Here is a 24,499-nt window from a genome sequence, read left to right as displayed (position 1 = left end):
AAGAACTATATATTTGTATCTAGGTGCACCATCTTTTTTGGAAAAACAACAATGTATATATGCATTGTTATACAGCATTTTGAGTACCTGGAAGTAAACAATAAAATACAGATCAGTCTTTTTAATACTTCCTACATTGGAAATTCCGGTAAAGAAAATGAAACTAGAACAAGACTTACATACCCTATTTGCACTTCAGGATAGAGACATATTTAGAACAGCTACATATTTTAGAGTACAGTAATCTGTGGTAAAGAAAATTGAATGCCTCTTCAGTAAGTTTTGCTCCAAAATCATCATGTGCCACCAACACAGAAATGTTACAGGAAAGCGAAGGTGTACTATCAGCATTCATGTTACCTAAGTTGTCAGTTTCTCATGGGAATTTACGGGAGAAATTTGGCTGACTAAGGGTAACAAAAAAATTACCAAACACTAATTCCATTCATAATAAAGTCAAATCCAAAATAAATCTGGCAAAATAGATATTACACCATCAAAGCAGCTGGTACTGCAATGTTCCTGACTTGGTATAGGCACTTCAACCAAAGTGGTGGGCTAAAACTAGGTTTCTGGGTAGAGGGGACTGAAGGAGTGTTGGTAGGGTAACTGGAAACAGAACAAGTGCAAGGGCCAGTGTTTTGGATGCTTTCTAGTCATCTCGGCCAAAGAGTATTTCGGCCATAGTACTTTTCGGCCTTGGTCCATCTCAGCCATAGTCGTTTCGGCCATGATTTTCAAGATGTATTCATTTAATATATCATTGGTTAATTAACATTTAATTGCTTCATTATGTAATATATTTATGACTGTTATCTTTTTTGGGGGGCGTGGTAAACTAGTTTTAATATGGAGTAGGCAATGCCTAAATCAGCGAGCATGTACTGTGCGAGACTCGTAAAAGTGATGAAGGACATTACAAAGAGGGGGGTTGATCCGGATGAAAAATTTTTGCTTCGCAAGTGCAAAATTTTTATTTATCTTTAAGCAACAAGTGAAATCAATATTTCTATTTGAAAATATGCCTTGTTAATCAATGGGGGAGTTTTTTTAATAAATGAATAAGTTGAAAGTTTTTCTCCCCAAAATATTCCAATCTCATACCCCTTTCCCCTCGCTCTCAAAATTCTCGATAACTTTATAGCACTTCGCAATAATTTACATTTTTTTTATCCCTTAAGGGCTACTCTAGCAACATCCATTTCAGTTTTGGTCAGTCAGATCTATCTGTATGGATACCGGAAATATTACTATTCTCCACGGATGGTGGGAATATTTGACAAATATCATGAGACACAAACAAAATTCAGACGACTGCTGCAAATTTCAAAACAAGAAAATGATTGCCTTTCCTATCTTGGAAAAGTTATGCTTCGATTTTGATAATGCAATCGGTGTTATATTTTTTTGCCAAGGCGGGTTAGGTTCTTGGCAACAGCGACAGTGGAACAGCGGAGATACACGTACGTACATCCACGTGTTTTTCATAGTTTTTAAAAACATCACATTCACTTCTTTAAATAAATAAAAAAAAAATAGTGAAAGACTTGACAACTATCAGAAAAGATGAATTTATTTTTACTGTAACGTAACCTTAACCTATATTTTTTTATTTGTTTGATTGAAGGAAATGATGAATTTTCTCTGTAAGAACAGTCACTTTTTGTTACTTCCAGGACATGAATTTTTTTGTTAGTATATTGGGGAACCCAAAGGGAAATTTAGAAAGTACACGTAATAACCGTAGAGCTCACACTGCTTTGCGGTGTTCGCTATTACAGTTAAAAAGTGTCTTATGTTATACGCAATCAATGATGTACAAACGGTAAATCTTTGACTTTGTAAAGAATGATATGTGGAGTAAAATAATATATCTCTTGCACTTATTTAAGAGGACTCTGTATGTTTAAATAAGTTTTCGTTGATGACTTCAAGGATTTTTATTGTAGACTGGGCTGAAATTAGGTGAAACTGATTTCAGATACATGATTTTCGGTGCATTTAATGAACGGTATAATATCTAATTACAGATCTATGCTATAGCATAGCCAATGTTTTAGTGACCAAAGGGCAGGATTAATATACTACAATGTAGTAATTTAAGTAGCAGTCTTGCAAAAAATCAGACAGAAGGTGATTCATGCATGTCAAAAACCCACCAAATTCAGTTTTATTTCTTGTTCATAAACAGTAACCGATCACGTAACCAGTCTTATTTTTTCATTTGGTTGTTGCGCTTTTGAGATAAAAATTATATAGATTGAACATGAAATTTGCACTTTGCACAAGTTATCGTTCTTGATTAGGCTTCATTTGGTTGCTTTTAGTGGGAGATAAATGTATGATTTCTCAAAAGTACAAATCTGAATGCAGAAAAGTGTTGTTGTTATGTAAAAGTATAGCATATGTAGACTAAAAAAGCATCATTTGTTTGGTGGGTTTTTCTTGACCATGAATCACTTTACCATTGGTAGTGTCTGAATTTTAAGTGGACTGGTACCTAAGTAAGAACATTCAAATTTTCTTATATTTTAATTATCATACATGTATAGTGAATTCAACAATTACAAAAGAAACACACACACACACACACACACACAAACAACACTATTTGAAAACTAAAAATGCACATGCTCGAACACCCATTCGCAGACTCAAACAACACAAAACATATTTAAGCACTATAATACAAAAGGTCATAATTGGCACCGGTATACTTTCATAATAAACAAATACTAGTGTCATTGATTACATTCTATCAAGTCTTAAACTTTTAATAAATAATTCTACATTGTCATATTGTACACAACTACTTCATTTCAAAGTCAAGTCTTTAGTCTGAATCAGAATCAGCCTGCAGACTTGTGAAAAAATGCATTAAACGTAAAAATAATGATACAATATACAATTACAGTAAAAATTATACATAATAACTAATTTCCTTTTTGTTCCTTTAATGAAGTTTCATTTATCAATATATGAAGACAAAAAAAAAAAAAATATTTAAGCTAAAAATACAAAGTGATCAACTTCACTTAGCCACGTAAATACAATGAGTAATAAAAAATTTAAAAAAAATTAAAAAAAAACTGTCTTTAAAACTCTATCGAGAATAAAATCTTATATTTGGCATTGACAACTCTTATTAAACATTATAAATATTTTAGTACACATATCTGTATTGCACAGGCGATGCTGCAAGACATAAAGGATATTTAGTGATAATAAATCTGCCCAACATCTATTTTTATACCGTTTTTCTTTTTATGATTAATCTATTTATTTAATAAATTCTCACTTTATGCCCATCTTTATTTTACATAAAAGAGTTTTTTTTTATACAAATTTGAAATTGGTGTAATATTTAAAGTCGAGATAACTATGGCCGAGGTGGTAGTATGGCCGAACCGACTTGTATCGTTTTGGACAGCTGTTGGGCTTCCTATATATAATTAACTATTCTCTCAAGTTGCTCAACAATTATTTATGATAACTGTCATGCAGTATCGTGATTAATTTTTGAGAGATGTGTTAGTTTGAAAAAAAAATTAGGTTAATTTCATTGCATTTAAGCGTTACCTTATGTTTTTGAAACAGTTTCTTTTTCTAACAACTCTCTGCTTTCTGAAAGAGATTCTAAATGCGGATTCCACGACGGTTTGGGATTATTGTTTTTCCAGTTGAAAGCGAGTCTTGAATTATATTCGAAAAAAGAAAATAGTTGGTCAGATTGACCAATCCAATTGTCTTTATTCATCTTAAAATTATCAATGATTATGCATCGGGGTCGGTGCGTCTGACAAACCCATAAATATTTGCCTCATTTTAATGACTAGAAATCAACACTTCAATGCAACAACAACCGGAAGTTCTAAAGGTGACAGATCGATCATGTCGTATTTTAGGAGACTCAAACATTTATCTAATGTTTTGATACGCATCCCACCTTTATTTATTATCGACAGCTTGCTGAATGGAACTTTGCTTAAAGTGGTTTATCAGAGTGTACACCCAGAGTACAGCTTGTATCCAATTACAACATGGGTCCAGTTTTTTCAATGGCTTGCGACCTCATTCACTAGTTAGTATTTCCAAATTGAATTAGGTCAATTCTTTTCCATTCTGCATCGTAATATGTTTTTTTTTCAGTTTAAACAACACAAACAGTACCTGCTCACTAAAACAATAATCATGTTGAAATATTTATTCAGCTTTGCACAGGTACCACTTTGGTGAACAAAGTTATTCGTGACGGTTTTAAGCGTACCAGGCCTGCATATCTGGATTCTAATCCTTTTGTCTCACTAACCACTTCTAACGTTTCCATTACTTTACATGTTTAAAAAGTAATTTTCAAAGTCTCACTGTGAGTTCCCAGGACAAATGACATCTTAAAGCTGCATACCGTTGCGAAGCTTGGAAAATAAGGCTTCCAAAATCATTATGCTAATGGTACGATGATAGTAGAAATTCTTCACAAAATTTACTTGAATAAATAATACCGAAAATCCACATTTTTACCTGTTCTGCTAACTGACAGCATGGAGGCAAATTACTCACACATGTAAACTATATTCATACACTTTTGTAGTTAATTACATATATGATTTTAAAGTACACATTCTCAGCTTTATTTTGACTACTCTTAATCATAATACACACAAATAATGCACTTACAATGCATATGTCTAGGTTCAGTGTGTTTTTGGTACTACAGGTTACAGACCACCAATTCAACCAATGAGCATTTGGAACGTACGCAAAAATAGTCCTACGCAAAAATTACCCCTGTTCCTCATAGTGCTGTGAAAAAAGTTCTCATCTTATTTAAAAAATTCAAACAGTTTCTGAAAGGAAAAACATTTCTGTACATTTTATAGGTGCATTTTGCTTCTTGTGATGTGAAGCCTAATCTCCATAATGATTTTTAAATATACCGCTATCTTGTGAAAACACTGGGATTTCCCATGCTATTTATAGACCCTTCACTTCCGGTGACCAGTACTGCACTGCAAGTCTGCTAACCCCACATGCCATTCTGAGGATTGTGAGCTGACATATGTAGAATCATGCTGATATATAGTCCTCTGCAGGTTAAAGTTAAGGTAAAGTCCAGAGAAGCCATTGAATATTGTGAAATTAGCATAGAAGCCTATGGGAACTGGAATTAGTGGTTTTTAGCCTACATAGGGGGTGGCCATTTGACCCGGAAGTGGTTAGTGAGACCTTTGTGAAATTTGGTGCTGGAGATAGTTTTTTTGTTTTTGACCACCTTGTAACAAAAAGATATCTCCACTGCTGAATCCCAAAAGGGATAAACCTGGATTTCGAAAAACAACCGGAAGTTTACAAAGTTATTTACACAAGATGTTCATCATACAATTTTTTTTTTACAAACAAATTAAAGTATTTGATAAAAAATTATGACAAATAATTTCCAAACTAGTAAACCAAACTCTATTAGGAAGAGCCAGATCACTATGAAATCTGTTTAGAACTGGATTTCTGTTACTTGTACATCATTGTACTTTTGTGACATCTCAATTGCATAATCAAAATGAGAAATGTTGCAATTTTACTAAACATTTGGCAATTTTCTTTGGATCTTCATTTAATTAATGCATTTGTTGTTTGTTTTATGTTGAAACTGTGAATAATGCACAGGAACTTGATCTAGTTATGGCATGGGTCAGCATTGGTGAAAGATGCTGATTATTTGTTTACACACTCATTATCTGCAATTATGATTCACTTTAATTATGTGTTAGTAGTTTCTTTTATGATCAACTGTGTATACTGCACAAAACCTTTACATAGTCACGTTGGGGGTCAGTCTAGCTGATAGATTTTTACACAGTAATGGTGATTGCATGGCTTGAGGAAACAGCTTGAGCTTAGACAGAAGCCAAATTTATGAAAACTAATGTCCATTTTCAAATTATTTGTGGGAAGGAAAGTTGCAATATTTTGTTGAAAAATATTTTTCTTCCTATTAAAAGGAAAAGATTAATTATATATACTGAAGTATCAGAAGTGTCTTTAATGAATTTTTTTTTATCTTATATTTTAATATACATGTATTAAGATACAATGTATATTCAGTGTGAAAAAAAGTTGAAGCCATACATGTAAATAAACGAAGCAGAAAGCTGTTTGTGTAACAATTTATAAGGTCACAATACATGTACCAGAATTTGTGTGATCATGAACTGGCGTTGAAGCCACAACTGTACTGTGAGGTGCATGATCAACAATTTTTTTTTTTGTCTTTTGTTTCCATATTAGCCAATAAAAATTTGGAGTTTCTTTAAAACAACCTGTTATTTCATTGTTGGTACATGCATTGATTTCAACATGAGTGCAACGATTGCACTCTTTCAAACAAAATTTTCAAGACCAATAGTACTATAAATGTAGTTACATGTAGGTACATGTACATGTAACTAAATACACATAATACATTGAGTTATGTCATGAAGCCAGCAAACAGATTAAGTTTGTTTTCAAATAAAAGAAGATGCTGAGTTTACTCTACACAATTTAATATGGATGACATGCATAACTGCAGTGAGATATGGTTTTGTATGATTGTACATACATGTACAAATTTATGTAGTACTGATATATGCACTGAAATAATGAATGTAGTGTTTGAACTGGTTTTAAACCAGAAAAAAAAGAGTGGGACTCACCTTTCCAAAATGTGATGAATCCCGGGACTCATCATGTAAAATTCCTAGTGAGAACCCTAACATATATTCCTTGTGCAGCAGGTCTCAGGACATGACAATTCACAGGAGAGTTCACCAATCTCATCAGTGATGTGATATTCAGCGTAAAGGTAACCAGTCATGGTGGGAGCATATACTTTTCAACTGGCCCAACTTATTTTATGGGTTTCAACCTTTCTCATCAAAATAATGAGATGACACTGAGCAATACGAGAACAAAAATACTACAGTTTTTGCATCAAGAATGCTTACATGTATCTTTGATTTCCTTTGACATACATGTACAGGCCAGCTCTCAAGAGCCATTTGCTCATTATTAACTAATGAAGATAAAAAAACAACTTTTAATTCACACTGATATTGTTTGCCTGTATTTACATCTGACTATTTTCCTTTAAGAAAGTTCCCAAAATTATTCTTAATAAGATAAATTACTTCCCTAAATCGGTAGTCGAAGTCATGAATATGGTGTCTCTGTTCAATATTAATTGATTAATTGTTCATGACTTTTGTTTTTCTTGTTATCGTCTATAAGATTAATGCTTTTAACTACAAATTCTTGGTTTTGCACCATTATCCCAAATTTTCCATTAAAAAATGGACATGTACATATACATGTATTTTACCAATTAAAAAAGGATGGTTTTGAAAAATGCCAACAATATCACTGATTCATAAATATTGGCAAAAATAATGAAGCATAAGCAGTGAGATGATTCAAATACGTAATAATCCAAAAACATGCCTAAATGACAACCTACATACACAATGTAGTGATTTGATATGATCCAGTATAATTGCATTTACAATTTACTGAAATATGTTTTGTATCTATATTGTTCAAATTTCTACTGTAGGACATGTTCTTTTAAAAAAATTGCCATATTAGACCAAACTTGGTGAATTTGGCTGTTCTTTTTTAAGTTGTTTCTTGAAAACTGTAGAAGGTAGAGAGAAACATTAAATAGATTGAAGGGTCCTTTTTTTTCTTAGCTATAATGATAGTTTATGAATTCACTTGAGAGATGAATACTGTAATATCTCGAGTTGAGAAAATCAGGATTAATTGGGCCTCATGCTTCTTAGAGCTGAGCAAAGTCTGAACTATACACAAATGTACATGTCACTTAAAAGAAAAACTAAAAATTGGGATTGAGACTCAAATCTTCAGTTAAATGTAAATTTTTGAATTTTAAAGGTTATTTTGAATCAATTACATTAAAGACCAATGCAAACATCTTACTAGCGACTGTCTCGATCAGGGCAAAATTGCAGCAAAAAAACAGTATTATGTTAATTTTTCATATTGTTTCAATATGAAGGTTGTTTCAGTTTAAAAAGAAATAATGACTTTTATTTTTATAACATATTGTTTTTTTTTTTTTTTTTTTATACAGTTCTAGTCCTAGCAGTTCTGTTATTCATATCTGCACGGAACCATCTGATAGAACTCTACAACTATGTACTGGTTGGAGCTTTCCTCATGGTATCTTATCACTGGAACCTCAACTTTGTTGTCACAATATACAAAGAGGAGTTGGAAAAGGAAGAGATAGAGCAGAATGAGCCATACCATAAAGATCTTTATGATGTTCTGCAGTCTGATTTCAATGGAATTATGAAAAACATTATTATACAAATTGTAGTATCTGTTGCATTTTTGACAGCTTGGGAATTCAGACAGGCTAAATATAGAAGAATTGCTATTGAAAATGGAATCACAAAAAGTTTATTGAAGTCAGCAGTGTCCTTTTCACTTATATTTCCAATAATTGTTAGAGCTATTTACCAGGATTTTATTGTTTTGCTCTGGTCTCCTGTTTTGTCTATGATAGTACCAATAGCCATACTAGTCAAAAACATTCTTGATTCCCTATCAACATTGCGAAGGTTTACAATGAGAATTATAGTTCTTACAAAGTTAAGAATCAACAATTTAGGTATTCAGACATTTCTTGAGGAACAATGGGTCCGTCTCCAAGTTCCAAGAGTATTACGCTTGTTTTGGATCATTAGACTAACACTTCATATCAGTTTTCTTTATACTAAAATTACTCAAGATGAGAATTCAGAATTAGACCAAAACAGTCTAGGAGTATTTATACTGAAAAAGTTAATGGCTGATAGCTGCGATACATTTGTATCATTATTAGGACTGACCAGTATTATTTCTTTCATTGCTCACTATATTGGTCTTTTCATGGCATTCTGTGTAGGGTCAAATACAGAAGAAGATAGGAGCATGGGAACTGTCTCAGCAATTTTATTCTTTATCCTTGCATTACAAACAGGCTTAACAGGACTGGACCCTGACAGTCGCCTTATTAGACTTGCCAAAAATACCTGCCTCCTCTTTACTGCAATGGCACATTTTGTTCATAGCATGATTCACCCTGTGTTGATGTCATTGAGTGCATCTAAGAACCAAAATGTTGCCAGTCATGTACGAGTCTTAGCCATGTGCCTTCTTCTAATCACCTTTCCAATAGTATTATTGACGTATTTATGGAGTCACTACAGTGCCAACACATGGTTGCTTGCAGTCACAGCCTTTGGTATTGAAGTGATGATGAAGGTGTTTTTCTCCCTTTTGACTTACATGCTCTTTATGATCGATGCTTACATGGATGTATTTTGGGAAAAGCTGGATGATTATGTCTATTATATCAAAGCTACAGGGAATACAATGGAGTTCATGTTTGGAATATTCCTTTTCTGCAATGGAGGATGGATTATTGTTTTTGAATCAGGTGGCATAGTGAGAGCAGTAATGATGTGTATTCATGCTTATTTCAATATATGGTGCCAAGCAAAGGAAGGATGGAAAGTTTTCATGAAGAGAAGAACTGCTGTTCATAAAATAAATTTACTACCTGAAGCTACACAAACACAGTTAGAGGATCTAGACGATGTTTGTGCTATTTGCTATCAGAATTTAACTAGTGCAAGAATCACACATTGTAATCATTATTTCCACAATGTGTGTTTGAGGAAGTGGCTGTATGTTCAAGACAATTGTCCACTCTGTCACAAATTGATTTACCAGCCAGAAAATAAAGTCAACACTTTAAAAAGTGCAAATACAGTGGAGGAGCAGAATGAAATAAATGAAAATGTAGAAGACTATGAAGTACAACTGTAGCAGCTTGTTTCTCATTTTAAGTTACTAGTACATTTTAATTTATTGCTTGTGAAATTGTATTAATTTATTTATATTCATTTGGCTCCATATTATGATATTTGGTATAATTATATGGTGCTAGTGTCAGTGTTCTTACCAATATTTACAGTTCATGAAATGAAAATTGATGTCGCATGTATTTTCCAATTTTATAAGTCAAAAGGAATTTTTATCATATTTTGAATTTATTTAAGTAGTATAGATACCCAATATTCATCATTTAATTTATGATAGCTGTGCAAATTTGACTGCTATTTTTATACAGTACATTCCTTGAGACTTTCACGTTTCCCATTTTAGCGTTCGTGCATCATTTATTGTGCGTTTACACATCGTTTTGCGTTCATTTAAACACACGATAGAAGTGTTCAATTAAACGCACGGTAGGAGTGTTTGTTTAAACGCACAATAAAAGAGTTAGTTAAAAGCACGATAGGAGCGTTTGTTTAAATGCACAATACAAGTGTTTGTTTAACCCCACGATAGAAGCGTTCGTTTATTTTTGTACTTTGATTATTTCCTTGATTCAACTGTTATTTTTATATTTTTTTTGCTATTATTAATTTATATAATGTCATTAAATTTAATTTTCTATTTTTTCTGTCTTCATCATATGTCAATATTATTATTTTCTTGTTGTTCGTCTATCGTGCGTTTAAATGCTCGATATGAGTGTTCTTCTATCGTTTGTTTAAATGCGCGCTTGGAGCATTCGTTTATCGTGGGTTTAAATATACGCTGGGAGCGTTTGTTTAAATGCATGATAGAAGCGTTCGTTTATAGTGCGTTTGGTGAGTGTTTAGCATGCGTTTGGGTATCATGCGTGTGGGAAACCTAAATGTCTCAAGGAGTGTATGTGTAAATCAATTATAAATTTAATCCAATTAAAACTAGCTATTGTAATTTGTTGACTACGTTTTCCCACTGTTCCCACTTTAATGCAGAATGTAGTGAATGTAGTGTTATACACCATACATATAATAATTCCTGGAAAGGATCTCTCTTTCCATTTCTCTTATCAGTATATATATACACATGGGATTGGTTATAACATAAGTTTTTGAATGCTTTGATTCTCAGAAAAATATACATGGAGGAGATTTAACAGATTACAAGCATTCATGTTTGATGAAATGTAATAGTCACAAAAGTAGGAGGATTGTTCTTATAATGTGAATGATTTATTTTTCTGCACAGGTAAAAGGGTCTACTTTATGTCATGTATAATTTTAATGAATATGCAAAGCATGTACATGTACTACAATTTTGCACATATATGTGGACATTTTTACATCCATGCATTTATGATGTCATATTTATTATTTACACTTTCATCTGTAAGATGATGTAGACCTTACTACATGTTTTGATGTAAAAATGTATTTACAGTAAAACCCAGATTTAATGCCCCTTGAATTATAAACTTACAATCTTAGAAATGTTTATTCAAATGTCCTGTGATAACTTGTATACAAAAAAATGTTAACAGTCAAATACCCAGATGAGCCGTTAGTTTTGTCTTTGAATTGAAATAAACTAACATGATTGTGTATGAATTAGAAATTTTAGACATTTTTATACGCATGTCAAGTTTGATGGGACTTATTATGTTATACCGCTGTTAGTCCATCCATTGTCAACACTGTACAATAACTCAAAAACACCTTTGAGCCATTTAAATAAAAGTATGATCAATTGTACATATGGAGGGAAGAAAACTCTCTTTAATTTTACATAAATTTTTTACATTAAGATTTTGAGTTATAGTACTTTTTGAATTAAAAAAGGGGTGTTTTTTTGTGTTTTTGCCTCTATCTGAAAATGCCATGAAAGTATAGGATTTTTTTTGTATTCATGGTCATAAGCTGCTTTTGGGTTTCCATAAAATTTTTATTTGATGTTTTCGATTTTTGGTACTTTTTCAGGAAAAAGCAGTTGTTTTTCCGTTTTCATGCTCTAACTGAAAAACACTTTCAGCAAATGTCACAAAACTTTAACATATTGTTTGTAACCAATTGTCATAGGCTCCCTTTTGTTTCCTTTAATCAAAGTTTAATATTTTTGTGTTTTCCATGTTTTCATAAAAAACAAAAAAAAAAAAAAAAAACACTCTTTACTTATATTCTGTTATCAATTTCTTTGTTGTGATGACCTTGATAGATTTGAAGATTCATATCCTTGATATTCAAATTTGTACATGCATATGCATAATATACATGTACATGTATATAAACAGATAAAAACTTGGATTGCTTGTTCTACACAGTATATATGTACATGAAGTGACATATATTGAAATCAGGCAAAGTACATGTGAACTCCCATTTCAAATAAGTGTAAAAAAAATGCATCTCACTACATCCTGTCATTTGTCAGTAACATCTTCAGTTTATTTAAACCCATTACACATTTATAAGCACATACTATAACATTAAAAATTGTTTTATAATCATCACTTTTAGTATAGGATAGCCACTATTATGTATATCATTTATTTATTTGACATATTTATTTTTCATGTAGTTTTGGTAGTTTTTTATCTAAGTTTTTACACAGATTTGATAAATGACAGTGCTTTGATTATTAAATTATTTCTTTAAGAAGTATTCCTGTCTAAAATGGTCATTTTCAATTTTATTACATGAAAGGCAAGAAGGAAATTAATTTAGTGGTTGACATGGTACATAAAAAAATGTAGCTTATGGTTGAAAATGAAATATTCAATGTTAAAACAAAATTTGCATGTTAAGGAGTTAGACCTAGGGTAAGGGACATAACTCATGAAATCAGTGATATGTTTGCATCATACTCAATTTCACCAAAGCCTCTCAAGCTTTCATTTGAAGGGGAATAAAATGAATCTAAGTTAATTAGATGCTTACATAAGATTGATGTAAAATGCTGAATACAAATGTTCCAATGATTTTTAAGAGTTGTGTCCCTTACCCTAGGTCTACCTCCTTAAATGAACATTTAGGAAGAAACTCTAAAGATTATAATGACTTGTTGAATTGGCATTGATGTTTCTTTTTTTTTTTTTTAAAGTTTATGTGTACATGTACTAAAAATACATTTTTATGTGCGTCTCATGAATGTATGTGAGTGATGCACAACTGGTAATATTGATGACACAGGATTAACTCTGAACATTTTGTAGCAAAAATGATAGAAATTATGTATATTATGGGATGTTAAGATGAACATGTACACCTGTATCCATAAGGAAAGCTCTTACAGGTATGTCACATTAAGGATATGGGATATAAGCATTTTGCTTTTTGATCTCCTGTCAACAAAGTGCTTATTTAAAAGATTTTTAGTTAGCTTTTTAAGTAGTAGTCTATATAAGTATCATCCAAAATCTGTAAAATGTGATGTACCTCAAAAAAGGCTACATATTTATATTTTTGTGATTAAGTTGTTTTATGGGTCTATGTTATGAAATGTGTAATTGTTCATTCTGATCTGTATGCTCTTAGAAGATAATCAACATTGAAAATCCAATAGATTCTATTGTATTTGAGTGTCATCTCCCTTAGTTTTGAAATCTATAGTGCACTTTATATAATTTTTATCTCCTAAGAACACAGGTTGTTTGAAAAACCGAATGTTAAGGTTCTGCTAAAGTCAATATCTAGGACATTCCTTAATGAAATGTTTTTATTCATGGTTTTAATAATACATTAAATTAAACACTGAAACATTGCTAAATGCATCTTTATACGTATATAACACACAGGCACAAGTCAAACTTAGGAACACATGTTATATAACTTCTATATAACATTTACAACCAAAATGTAAAAAACATACTTAAGAATAAATCTACAGCTGTCAAAAACAAGATTTGAGTCTGAAATTCATATAGTTCTGTTTCTAAATGTATTATTGAAACTATGAATGAAAACATTTCATTAGGGAATGTCCTAGATATTGACTTTAGCTGAACCTTAATTTCTGTTTACTAATGAATTCAAACAAAATGTCATAAATGAAAATATGTAGGCTTTTCACCCATGAATCAGATTTTGCATGATCCTTAGCTGGAGTGCTACTTAATTGTTTTGAAACACATGTACATGTATTGCCTTAATGTTTGATTTATGGCTGAATTCATCTTTTAAAATAACCTACCAATTGCCATAAGTTAGAATTCCAGTTTGATGAAATAGTTCTGACATAGTTATAGCCCTTTACATTTTTAATTCTTGTATGGGTCATTATGAATTGCTACATGTACATGTAAATGTACACTGCATGTGCAATGCTATAAGAATCTTGTTATGATATCTACATGGTATACATTTATATACACATTAATCACATTTGAACATATCATTTTCCATTTAATTTGGGCTGAGCAAAGGTTTCTCAAATTTCTTTTAGGTGTCCTCTAGACCTTTTGTGTATAGGTAGATCAAAATCAAGATAAGTCCTACTTTGTCAGTATAGAAATAAAATTAAATGATTTAGCAAACAGTCATTTTTGCCTGGATAGTTGAGACACAGTGAGATTACCAGGCTCTTTTTGTTCGGTCTGAATGAGATAATTCTTTAATTTACTGTACTTAATTATTCATCTTGATGTTTGTTATATTGTTACATAGTGAGCTGTGATATGAAAAAAATGTATGTGTGGATTGGATGAGGAGAAAATGATTAATAAAACTGTTATTTGTTAGTTTGTATACTTTTATACCCTTGTTTATGTCTTGGGTATGTAGTGATCATCATATCAGTTCTTTAGTTTAACTGTTACACTAAGATTTATAGAAGCACTCAATCAACTCTGACAAAAAAATCTGGTGAAGCAAAAATTGAATCAAGTACACTTAAAGCACTTGTTCGTAGTCCTAGTCTTTTCATGATTTATATAAACGACCTAGCAGCAAACTACACTCCACATTAAGATTATTCCCAGTCAACCCAATCATATACACACCAATTACCAAAAGGAAAAAAACAGTAACTTCAATCAGATTAAAATGATTAAAATGATTAATATATTTTTGATATACTAATGATGATGGAGAGAACTAGCTGCTCAATTAGGCTGTATCCCTAAAACATGCTCCCATGGATCCAAATACTAATGATGATGGAGAGAACTAGCTGCTCAGTTAGGCTGTATCCCTAAAACATGCTCCCATGGGTCCAAATACTAATGATGATGGAGAGAACTAGCTGCTCAATTAGGCTGTATCCCTAAAACATGCTCCCATGGATCCAAATACTAATGATGATGGAGAGAACTAGCTGCTCAGGCTGTATCCCTAAAACATGCTCCCATGGGTCCAAATACTAATGATGATGGAGAGAACTAGCTGCTCAATTAGGCTGTATCCCTAAAACATGCTCCCATGGATCCAAATACGGATGATATGGCACGTATAGTTTTGATATGATAGACAAATAGAGAACAACCCATTTGTTTCAAGTCCAATGAATAAAAAATGTAAAATTTGAAATTTATAAAGTTAAATGGGAGCCTAAATAAACGAAGAAACAAAATCGTCTTAATGGCTGGTGTAGTCCGAAAACGGGAAACCACGTTGTTATCATATGAATCAACTCCTGTACTTCAACATACAATAGAAAATTTATCAAAACAGAAAGGAATAATGCATCAACAGAAATCAACAATTCACCAAAATTTCATGAAAACTGGTATAATACTAAAGCATGTTAAGTTACAGAGTTTTAGTTTTTACCCCTTTTAAGATGAATAAATCATACGACTCAAAAACGTTTAAACACGTCTTTATTTTAAAAAAAGAATTACAAATACAAATACTTGATATGGAAATGGTACACCAATTGGGTAAATCAACCAATTTTTGCATGAAAAAAAGTCTCGGAACTGAAAATAAGACCTTTATGGTGATACATGTATAAATCCCATAGCACAAAGATGTAAAATCAGATAAAATCAAAGACTGGTCTTCAAAGTCGCTAATCGTCAAATATTCACTGTCACTGATTTTGGCATACTTTCAACATCCGAAATGGTACAAATGCGATATTCTCTATAATCGGGTAACTTCCGCTAAAATCTTGGCTCTCTTGATATTATTGCGAAAGAGTAATCGAGGGAACCAAGGTTATAGCGGTAATCAAAAGAATGTAATCCAGGGACGAAGACCAGACATGGAAAACAGACATACACAACAAAGAACATAAAGTAACTAAAATCATACATACGAAGTGACAAAAGTAAATGAGCAACTCGGACTCCACTAAAAACTGGGAGCATGGACCAGGTGCACCAGTAGGGTAAGCGTCCTTTGATTTTCTAGAAACACCCGCCGAGTTGCTCATAAAAAGTCAAGTCCGGGGTAGACAAACGAGGAAAGGTAAACTATGACCCGTTGAATAAATCAGTTTTCATGGTGCTGATGGATACATCATAACGATCCACAAGTTCATGATGACGACCATAAAACTTCTGTAGTGATGACTTCAATCTTGTAGCAACATGACACTGTTCCATAAGCCTATTTTTTGCGTAACCGTTATGACCCGGACGGCTATACATAAATATTGGTGTCCTGATAATATATATGACCTTTATATAATCAACTGTAACGAACGCCTGTGTTTGAATCGGAAACTGGGTAGTATTACATACATTCAATGCTGACCTGTCATTATCTTTTAATGTAAACTTCCCGTTCTAATACAAGCTAAAACATAACACGCATAGACGTATATGATATGTGTAAAAAACGTACGTGGTATAGCGATCTTTGGGTCTTTTCTGATAATGACCAGTGAACCAGATTAGGAACCTGATTAAGCAGCTGGCAATGAATATTCATAAATATCAAGGCGTGCTAATATATATGACCTATAAAGTCTTGCAACGAGCCCCAGTGCCTGAATCAGAAACTGGGTAATGTTCAAAGCTAACCGATCATTTCGTGTAAAGTTCCCGTTTTCGTACACGCAGGAAACACGTAGAACACACGTATGTAAAAGTTAAGAGGTACATTTTTATCTCGTATGAAGCTAGAACTATGACGCTATGGTGGTGAACACGGCAAGGGTCTGCAGCATTTAGTGGCGTATAACTACGTATTTATGCAAATCATATGCGAATATTAAGTACAAAAATTACGAAGGCAAGAAGTCGCTAACGATGTTAGCGTCTTAAAAAGAACCCACGAGGAGCTCATTATCAACAGGAACAATTCACTAAGTTTCGTGGAAATTTCGGGATTTTTTAAATAAGTGATTTAATTAAAATTTTCTCTAGCCCGACAACGATCCTCATTTTTTATTTTTACTTTTACTTTTTTTGGATATTGATAAGTCGGGTTGTCAATATTCAAAATAATAATGGAGATCGACCTTCGGGCTCGGCAAATTTTCGAACTATGAATTTGAGAAGTGCGAGGTTTAGAAAGATTATAAATCACAACACGTCCCGTATAGAAAAATGGATGTGTAAAAAAGTAAAATAAAACCTGTATAGACGGACAGTCTCGACCTGGAGGTCGATAAATTGAATGTAGAAACTGGGAAAGTCCAGCTAGAAGTTTGTAGTTCAATTATGCAATATGTCGGAGAATTTTGTGTTCATTCATCGTATAAACCAACACCGAACCTGAATAATACGCAAAATGGCGCAATGCATCATGAATTTTGGTATGTGTATTTTTATGTCCTTCGTAATCAGAATGGTGAATTTAAACAGAAATCAATTAGTTCAATATTAACAATTTACAACAACAAGCTTTTTTTTACATGCGTTTCCTCTTCATTCCTTTGATCTCCTATTTTTGCAGTTTGACAATTATTTGAAAAGTAAAAATTTAAACAATCGATATAGATTGATTCAGTACATGTGTACTTTGATTTAAATTAGCTACCTTCTGAAATGTGTACGACGGACGGACAATGGTTCTCAATAATATATCCCGCCTAAGAAGACGGGCGTGTAACAACAAACCAAGTATAAGATATTCATGTTGCCACATATTTTAATAACACTTGGTACTTTATCAAGTCACTTAAATAGACTGAGGGAAACACATGAAAATATTTCAATATATTTCAAATAAAAATATCTACAATTACATCTATCTGAAATACGGACGTTTGTCCCAAGAATAGATCTATTCTTTTTTTCATTTGATCACCAATTATATAATTGGGTAGGATGTTTTGATATGTATGTAAATAAATGGGTATAGCATCGTAAATATGGTATATCAGCATATTGGCATATCCGAGTTTCCAATTATTATTAAGAGATAGTTATTTTTGCTTAATGATAAAATTTTGAAGGTGTAACCCCCCCCCCTTTTTCGTCATTTTTAGAGCGTACACGGGACTCAAAAGGGGGTACCACCCTACCATATATTACATGTGGTATCATTATGAAGGGGGTAGATTTTTCAGTTGTGAACTTTATATTTTAACTTCAACTGACATAAATGTTCCTAATTTCTTTCCTTAGTCCTAACATACATGTGTATATACCCGCGATCACGTGAAGGTGGAATAAAATGAGATGTGCTTTATTCCAACCATTTGCGCAAAATAGTTACAATGATTCAATTCTAACAGACAGAATTAAACATGTAAAGAAGGCATTATAGTAGTGAAGAAATGACAATTCTGCACCAAGACCATTTTCCATGCAGAAATCCTGCATAAGACCCCCAATTTTGGGGCCCGGGATGCAAATGGGTCTTGAGCGAGCCGGGAATGCTGAAAAGTGCTGGGAGGCAAGGTATCACCAAAATAGATTAAACAATTTGGAAATCCAATAAATCATGAATTCCGAATCTTCTCAAAAGATGGATCAGCAAATTCGATTGCTAGGTCCCGGGCGGGAAGAGAGCGACGAGGAGGTGAGAAAAAGGGCACTGGCTCAATTGGAAGCCAGACGCGAGTCAACCCCCCTGAGGTGGCGCGACCTGCCATGGGAAATATTCCAAGTGGTAGACGTCAAGGAGACAAAAAGCCAGTACGGGGAGGGTATGATTCTGACCTTGGAGAGGAAAAGGGTAAAGACCAAGGTCTGGGCGTGCAGCAGGTTGATCCGGGAGATGAGGCGAATACCGCGGGAAAGGTGGCACCTGCTCAAGATCGATAACTATGGGATGAAGAAGGCAAAGAAGAGCGGGCATGACTACTTCGACTTTGAAGTGGTGATTTGAGGGGGCGTGGAAGAATCCTTTTCTGATGGGGAAACCCATCGGAAAAGATATTTGAGGGCTGGAAATCAGCGAGGGTCTTGGGAATGCTTGGCTAGATCTTCGCTGAATGGGGGCGATGGCTGGCGCAGTCGATCCTTTCCATCGTAGTAATTCTTCAGGCAGACGGCAGGGGTAATATCTTCACCTGGGAGCTGAGACTGATAGGATCTGGCCAAGCGGAGAGTATCACGATGCTTCACCTTCTTCTTGGCGATTCGCTTGGCGATCAGCGAGAGCACTAGGGCGGTCGTAGCACTCAAGCAAGCAAGGGATCCAAGAGGGAGGGACGCCGCGGCAGCAACCCCGGTTAGAGCAGACCCCATGGTGCCGCTGGTAAACAGCAGACTGCTTATGGAAGCCGCAGCTTGGACAATGGAGACCACCTTATCGAGTCGCTTATAGATCCGAAGCATGCGGGCATATTTCTGGACCTCGGAATCCAGGAAATCCTCGAGTCTGGCATTTACTTCGTCGGTCATTTATCTATATCTATAGGAGCATGCCTAAGATGGGGATGCTTTTGAAGGGGCTATTGGGTCCAAGGATCAGCCCACTTCCGTCGTAGATCTGACGTCCGCTCTTCAAGTACAATCCATCGCCGTACGTATTGGGCAAAGTGCCTGGACTCAAATACAGACCACGACCATGAGGTTTCACGCAGCATACTTTTCCACCCTTCTTGAGAAATAATCCAGACCCCACGGCCTTTTGGATGGCTGCACTACCCAAACCGCTCAATGCGCCCACGCCCAAAGCAGGTAGCACGGTTTTGGCTAGCATGGGTAGCGCAGCAGAGGCGAGACCTGCGAGCATGGGGAGGAATCCACCTTCTTTCTGCATATTATGTTCCACCTGCTTCGGACTCATCTCCAAGACCATACCACCCTTACCGCTCTGCAAGAGCTTGGCGATGCGCTGGATCTGGCGGCGAGTGAGGAGCATCTTATGCTCACCGGATAGGTTGGCATGCGACAATCGGACGCTCACGGGGCAACCGTTCTTTGCCGCACGCTGGATCTTCTCTGCCTGACCTTTCGTCAAGTTGAGACCGTACTCTTGATAATCCATTTATCTATACCTCACGCAGATAGAAGCGGATGGTGAGATTCTCCCCTCGCAGATCGACGGGGCGAGCGTCTTGATCGGTCAGATACGTCTGCATGCGGTCGATGGTCTTCAGGGTCACGGGTAAGTAGACCAGATTCTTGGGAGTCTGGATGATCTTCATGCCGGGATCGACTGCGGGAAAGAAGCTATAGATGGTGGACTGCTGCGTGCCGTTGACGTAGCTTCCGTGGATGATATCGCTATTCACGAGGATGCTATTGATGCTGATGATATGGACGATATTCTCGCCTTCCGCGTAGCCATTAGTGCTTCGATCGTAGGCATACGTCCGGCGCTCGAATCCAAGCACCGTACTGAAGCTATTGGGCACGTTGAAATCCACTTGGTAATTTTTGGCGCGAGTGAGGGTCGCTCTCAACGTCGCGCGATTGGCGTCGAGAAGGATCTTAGCCTTGTTCTTATGGAGCCGCAGTTGCCGCTGGATCTCATCGTTGATATCGTCGATTCCATAGGAGCCGGTGCTCAGCTCGACGGGTAACCAGCTAGCCCCATCATCGGGAGAGTAGCGGAAGAAATTATTACCTGCATGAATATTGGGGATGGAGTAGTAGGTCTCCAGATTCACGAGGGCCGTCTCGTAAGATTTCTCCTCGCGCAGCTGGAGGGGTGGGTTGAAGCGAGTCAAGATCTGGCTATCGTTCCCAGAGACGATGAAGGAGAACCCGTGCTTGGGCTCGGTATTGGTGGCGATTTTCCGCAAAAGTGAAGCGTCCATTTATCTAAGCCTCCTCAGAAGACGACGCTCATCTTCTGGCCGTCGGATTCGAATTGGAGGATTTGATCGGAGATGACCAGGGCGAAGGCTTGGGTATTGGCAGGGACGTTGCGCTCGAAGTCGGCTCGGATCTGGATATCCACCGTCGACTCTTTCAATCCCTCGGACTGATGGCTCACGTCGATGACGAATAGGGGATAGAGATCGATGAAGTCGGAGGGATTGATGCCACCATTGCTCAGCAGACTTTCCATGCTATAGAATTTCTTGCGGAATTCGGCAGCCTCCTTATAGACCCTGGCGACCCTGCATTGGGTGAAGCCGGCATTGAAGTCCACGGCAGATTAGCGTTCCGCGTTGAGGGTCACATGGATATTTCGCAATCGGCAGTGGTCGAAGACCGCGGCATTATGCAGCTGGTCGTTGCCCCTTTCGGTCTGAAAGGCGACGATGATCCATCGTGGTTTTTCTCGCCCGCTTTTAGCGGCTAGACGCCAATGAAATTGCGAGGTCTGGGGCACGGCTATGGAGTCGCACTGCCTCATGCGAAATCCGCAATCGATCTTGGTCTTGCTCTGGATGGTCTTATAGAGCCGCAGCTTCTTTTCGTCGGACGGGATGACGTGGGGGACGAACCAGGAGACCTTGCTCAAGACTACTTTGGCCACGTCGTTGACGGCCGCGGCTCGGAGGATGGCATTGGCATCCAAATCGCGCACCAGGGAGAGCTCGTGCTTGAATCCGTAGACGATCTTATCGTAGTCCTCGGCAAAGCCAAAGACGTGCTTGAGCGGGATGGAGAAGGAAAAGGACCCTTTATTGGCTGGCTTGGTGAGGATATACCCGCGACGTGCTGCGAATCCAACGTTATCTGCCTCAGCATCGGCCGTGGAGTCCTTGAACCATAGCTGGTTGAGGCCTTGCGATTTGGAGAAGTCGTCGGGGTACGTCAGCATCCCTAGCATGGTGGTGGCGATGCCAGGGTCGTTGAGATGCTCGATCTGCTGGCCGGAGAGTCGATAGCTGATGCTGCGAAAGAGATACATGGCACCGTTATGGACGAGCGATACGAGATCGGCGTCGCCATACGCAGCGCCATCATTCTTCTGAAGTCGGTCTTCGATCAAGAGATAGCTTTCGGCGGGATGGAGGAAGAGATCCTGAGTCTCGATATTGATGCGTATCTCTGCGCCGGCATTATTCAGCTGCGCCCCGGCTTGAGGTTCGTATTCGTGAACCTGATATTCCTGGAGACTTTCATCGAAAGTCAGTACTTCGGTGATAGAGAGCATATCGGCCATGATATATTTATCTATAGCGCTGGACGAAGTCGTGGATGGTGGCGATGCCCCCGCCCGAGATGAGATTATTGAGACGGGTCTGCTGCTGTGGGGTCCTCTTGGCGGGTGGTGCTTGAGGCTTCTTTTTGCGGGTCACTCGATTGACGACGTGGTCCACCGCCTTGCTCGCACCTTTCTCCACGCCTTTCAAAGCTGCATTGGAGGCGGCGCTCACGGCCTTGCTTCCCAACGTCTTGGCGGCGGAGGAGGAAAGCACCCGTCCGACCAGACTGGCGATGGTATCGAAAAGGCCTCTTCCGCCGACTGCATACTTTCGACGATATCCGTGATACACTACTAAAGGCATCGTAAATTTATTTAGAGGAGCTTCCGATGCAGCTTCTCGTACTCCTCCCTGCTGATATGACTGGACTTCCTCATGGCGTCGAGGATGGCCACGATTTCGTTGCGCACCCCATTATTTCCGGCCTGGTAGGCGGCAGCGCAGAGATCGAGGCGATCCAGCAATTGGTCGAAGCACGTGGGGAGGAAGACGGTCGATACCCCACTCCCATACTTATCTTGCTTATAGAGGTACGAGACGATCTCCTTCCATTTCCGGCTTTTGCTGGCCTTAGGGGTCTGCGAGAGCGCAGAGTTGCCTTGATAAATGGCATTGGATGCTCGTAGGATATCACCATAGGTATGCAGGTCATCCACCTCGAAATCTTTGGGATTCTTCAGGACCATAAGCTCCCATAGGCCGGGGGTACCCTTATAGCGCTCGCCATCGACGAAGATATCGTCTCCATCGAAGGTGACTGGCAGACTCCCGATCATGATGGTGCCGTCTTCCACTCGCAATCCAAAGGTATGGTCGGCCTTGGGAGTCATACTGAGCTGCAGATAATGGGTGGCTCGCGGACCGAGGTTGGTTATCAATGCTTGCTCGATGGCAAGCGGATCGTCGTCGCCCTCAGCAGCAGGGAGAGGAAGAGGAAGGTCAGGCACCGGGGCGGGCAGAGCGAGTGGGATATCTTCGATCTTTTTGGTGATCTGGGAGGCGGTCTCCTTTTGCGTCTCGACCACGGGCTTGAATATCTTGGAGAGATCGCGGCTGAGTCCGATCTTATCCAGACGACGCTGCATATCGCTAGCCTGGATGCTACGCTTGGTCTCCTGCAAGTCCCTGGCAAGCGCCTCACGCTGCCTGGGGTCGGTGATCTTGATGAACGTCATTTTATTTATAGCACCACCAACGCCCCATAGCGTTCACCCCCATCGCCCCATAGCGTTCACCCCCATCGCCCCATAGCGTTCGTCCCATCGCCCCCAACGCCCCATAGCGTTGGATCGAACGCCCCTAAGCGATGGATCAATCGCCCCATAGCGTTCAAGCCATCTCCCATGCTTTTTGCCTCCTGCCTCAGCGGGATGCAAAAACCGTGGATTTCCGAAGATCCTACGCACTCTCCATGCATTTGGAGGAGCAGAAGGGCTCGCGGTCGATCCTCTTCACGCCTTTGAGGAGATCGCACTCCCCCACCATCCTCACTTTTACGCCCGACCAGTAGGTGGCAAATTTGGGCACGTATATAGCCTCCTCGTGGATACGATGCAAAGCCTTACCGCACCGATAGCTTTTCCCAGGGAAAAGCTTCGAATGCCTCTTGCACTTATCACTGCCCGGTATGGAGGGATACGTGCACTGATGGCCGCGGACGGTCTTGACGGGGCACGGGGGTCCGGGCGGCGGCTTAGGTTTGCGGTTGGAGTAAGAATTATAGGTCCTTCCTTCGAAATCCTGATGATCGATGCGGCGAATGAGCGTGAGTCCGCACTTATTGCAGAAGACATCCTCAAGGCTATGGCGGCAGCGGCACTCGCACTTTCCAAATTCGCCCAGATGCTGGCGGATGCAGGGGTTGCAAATATCGCCGAGAGGTTTGCACTCACACTCTTCCCCGTATCGACCAAAATAGTGATCCGCAGAGCACCCCTCGCACCTATCCAGCCATCGGGGAGGCTTGGAGAGTATATCCAAGAGGTATCCCCTTAACTCAGCGATCGATGAAGATCGACCTTTCTCTAGCTCGAACTGATGCTCCAGGAAAAATTCCTTCAAGTGATCCATTCTTTATCTTAGACTCGATAGAAATCGTCTAGACTGCATCTATACTTTCCAGCCGTCTTGGGGCTCGTGAGATCGATGGTCATGAATCCGTGAGGCTTAGCCCAGCATTGGTCGCATAAGGCAT

General features: G+C 37.6%; 3 protein-coding genes across 4 annotated transcripts in view; 1 reads left to right on the top strand and 2 right to left on the bottom strand.

Moving 5' to 3' along the window:
* LOC148621682 (RING finger protein 145-like) overlaps positions 1–24,499 on the bottom strand; it is a 45,705-nt gene that overhangs the window by 10,040 nt on the left and 11,166 nt on the right. The window contains exon 1 of one of the 2 annotated variants that reach the window (XM_088576316.1): positions 3,580–3,752. The exons of the other annotated variant lie outside the window; for it this stretch is intronic. The gene's annotated coding sequence lies outside the window, so the exon portion shown is untranslated. Of the gene's footprint in view, positions 1–3,579; positions 3,753–24,499 lie in introns of those variants that run through there. 2 annotated transcript variants of the gene reach the window in all.
* Positions 3,859–14,593, top strand: LOC148621684 (protein TRC8 homolog). Its single transcript, XM_088576315.1, has 2 exons — positions 3,859–4,081; positions 8,129–14,593. Exons 1-2 carry the CDS (start codon positions 3,892–3,894, stop codon positions 9,871–9,873), a joined length of 1,935 nt encoding a protein of 644 aa, XP_088432441.1. The 5' UTR covers positions 3,859–3,891; the 3' UTR covers positions 9,874–14,593.
* LOC148621683 (uncharacterized) lies at positions 22,620–23,480 on the bottom strand. The gene has a single exon (XM_088574087.1). The coding sequence runs from the start codon at positions 23,478–23,480 to the stop codon at positions 22,620–22,622; it is 861 nt and encodes a 286-aa protein (XP_088430213.1).

This window comes from Perna viridis, chromosome 3, assembly GCF_037379345.1.
Source record: "Perna viridis isolate PV_CMFRI_1.1 ecotype Kerala chromosome 3, ASM3737934v1, whole genome shotgun sequence".
Taxonomy (NCBI): Eukaryota; Metazoa; Mollusca; class Bivalvia; order Mytilida; family Mytilidae; genus Perna; species Perna viridis.
Note: the sequence above shows the minus strand (reverse complement) of the source record. Positions and strands in the feature narration are given on the sequence as shown.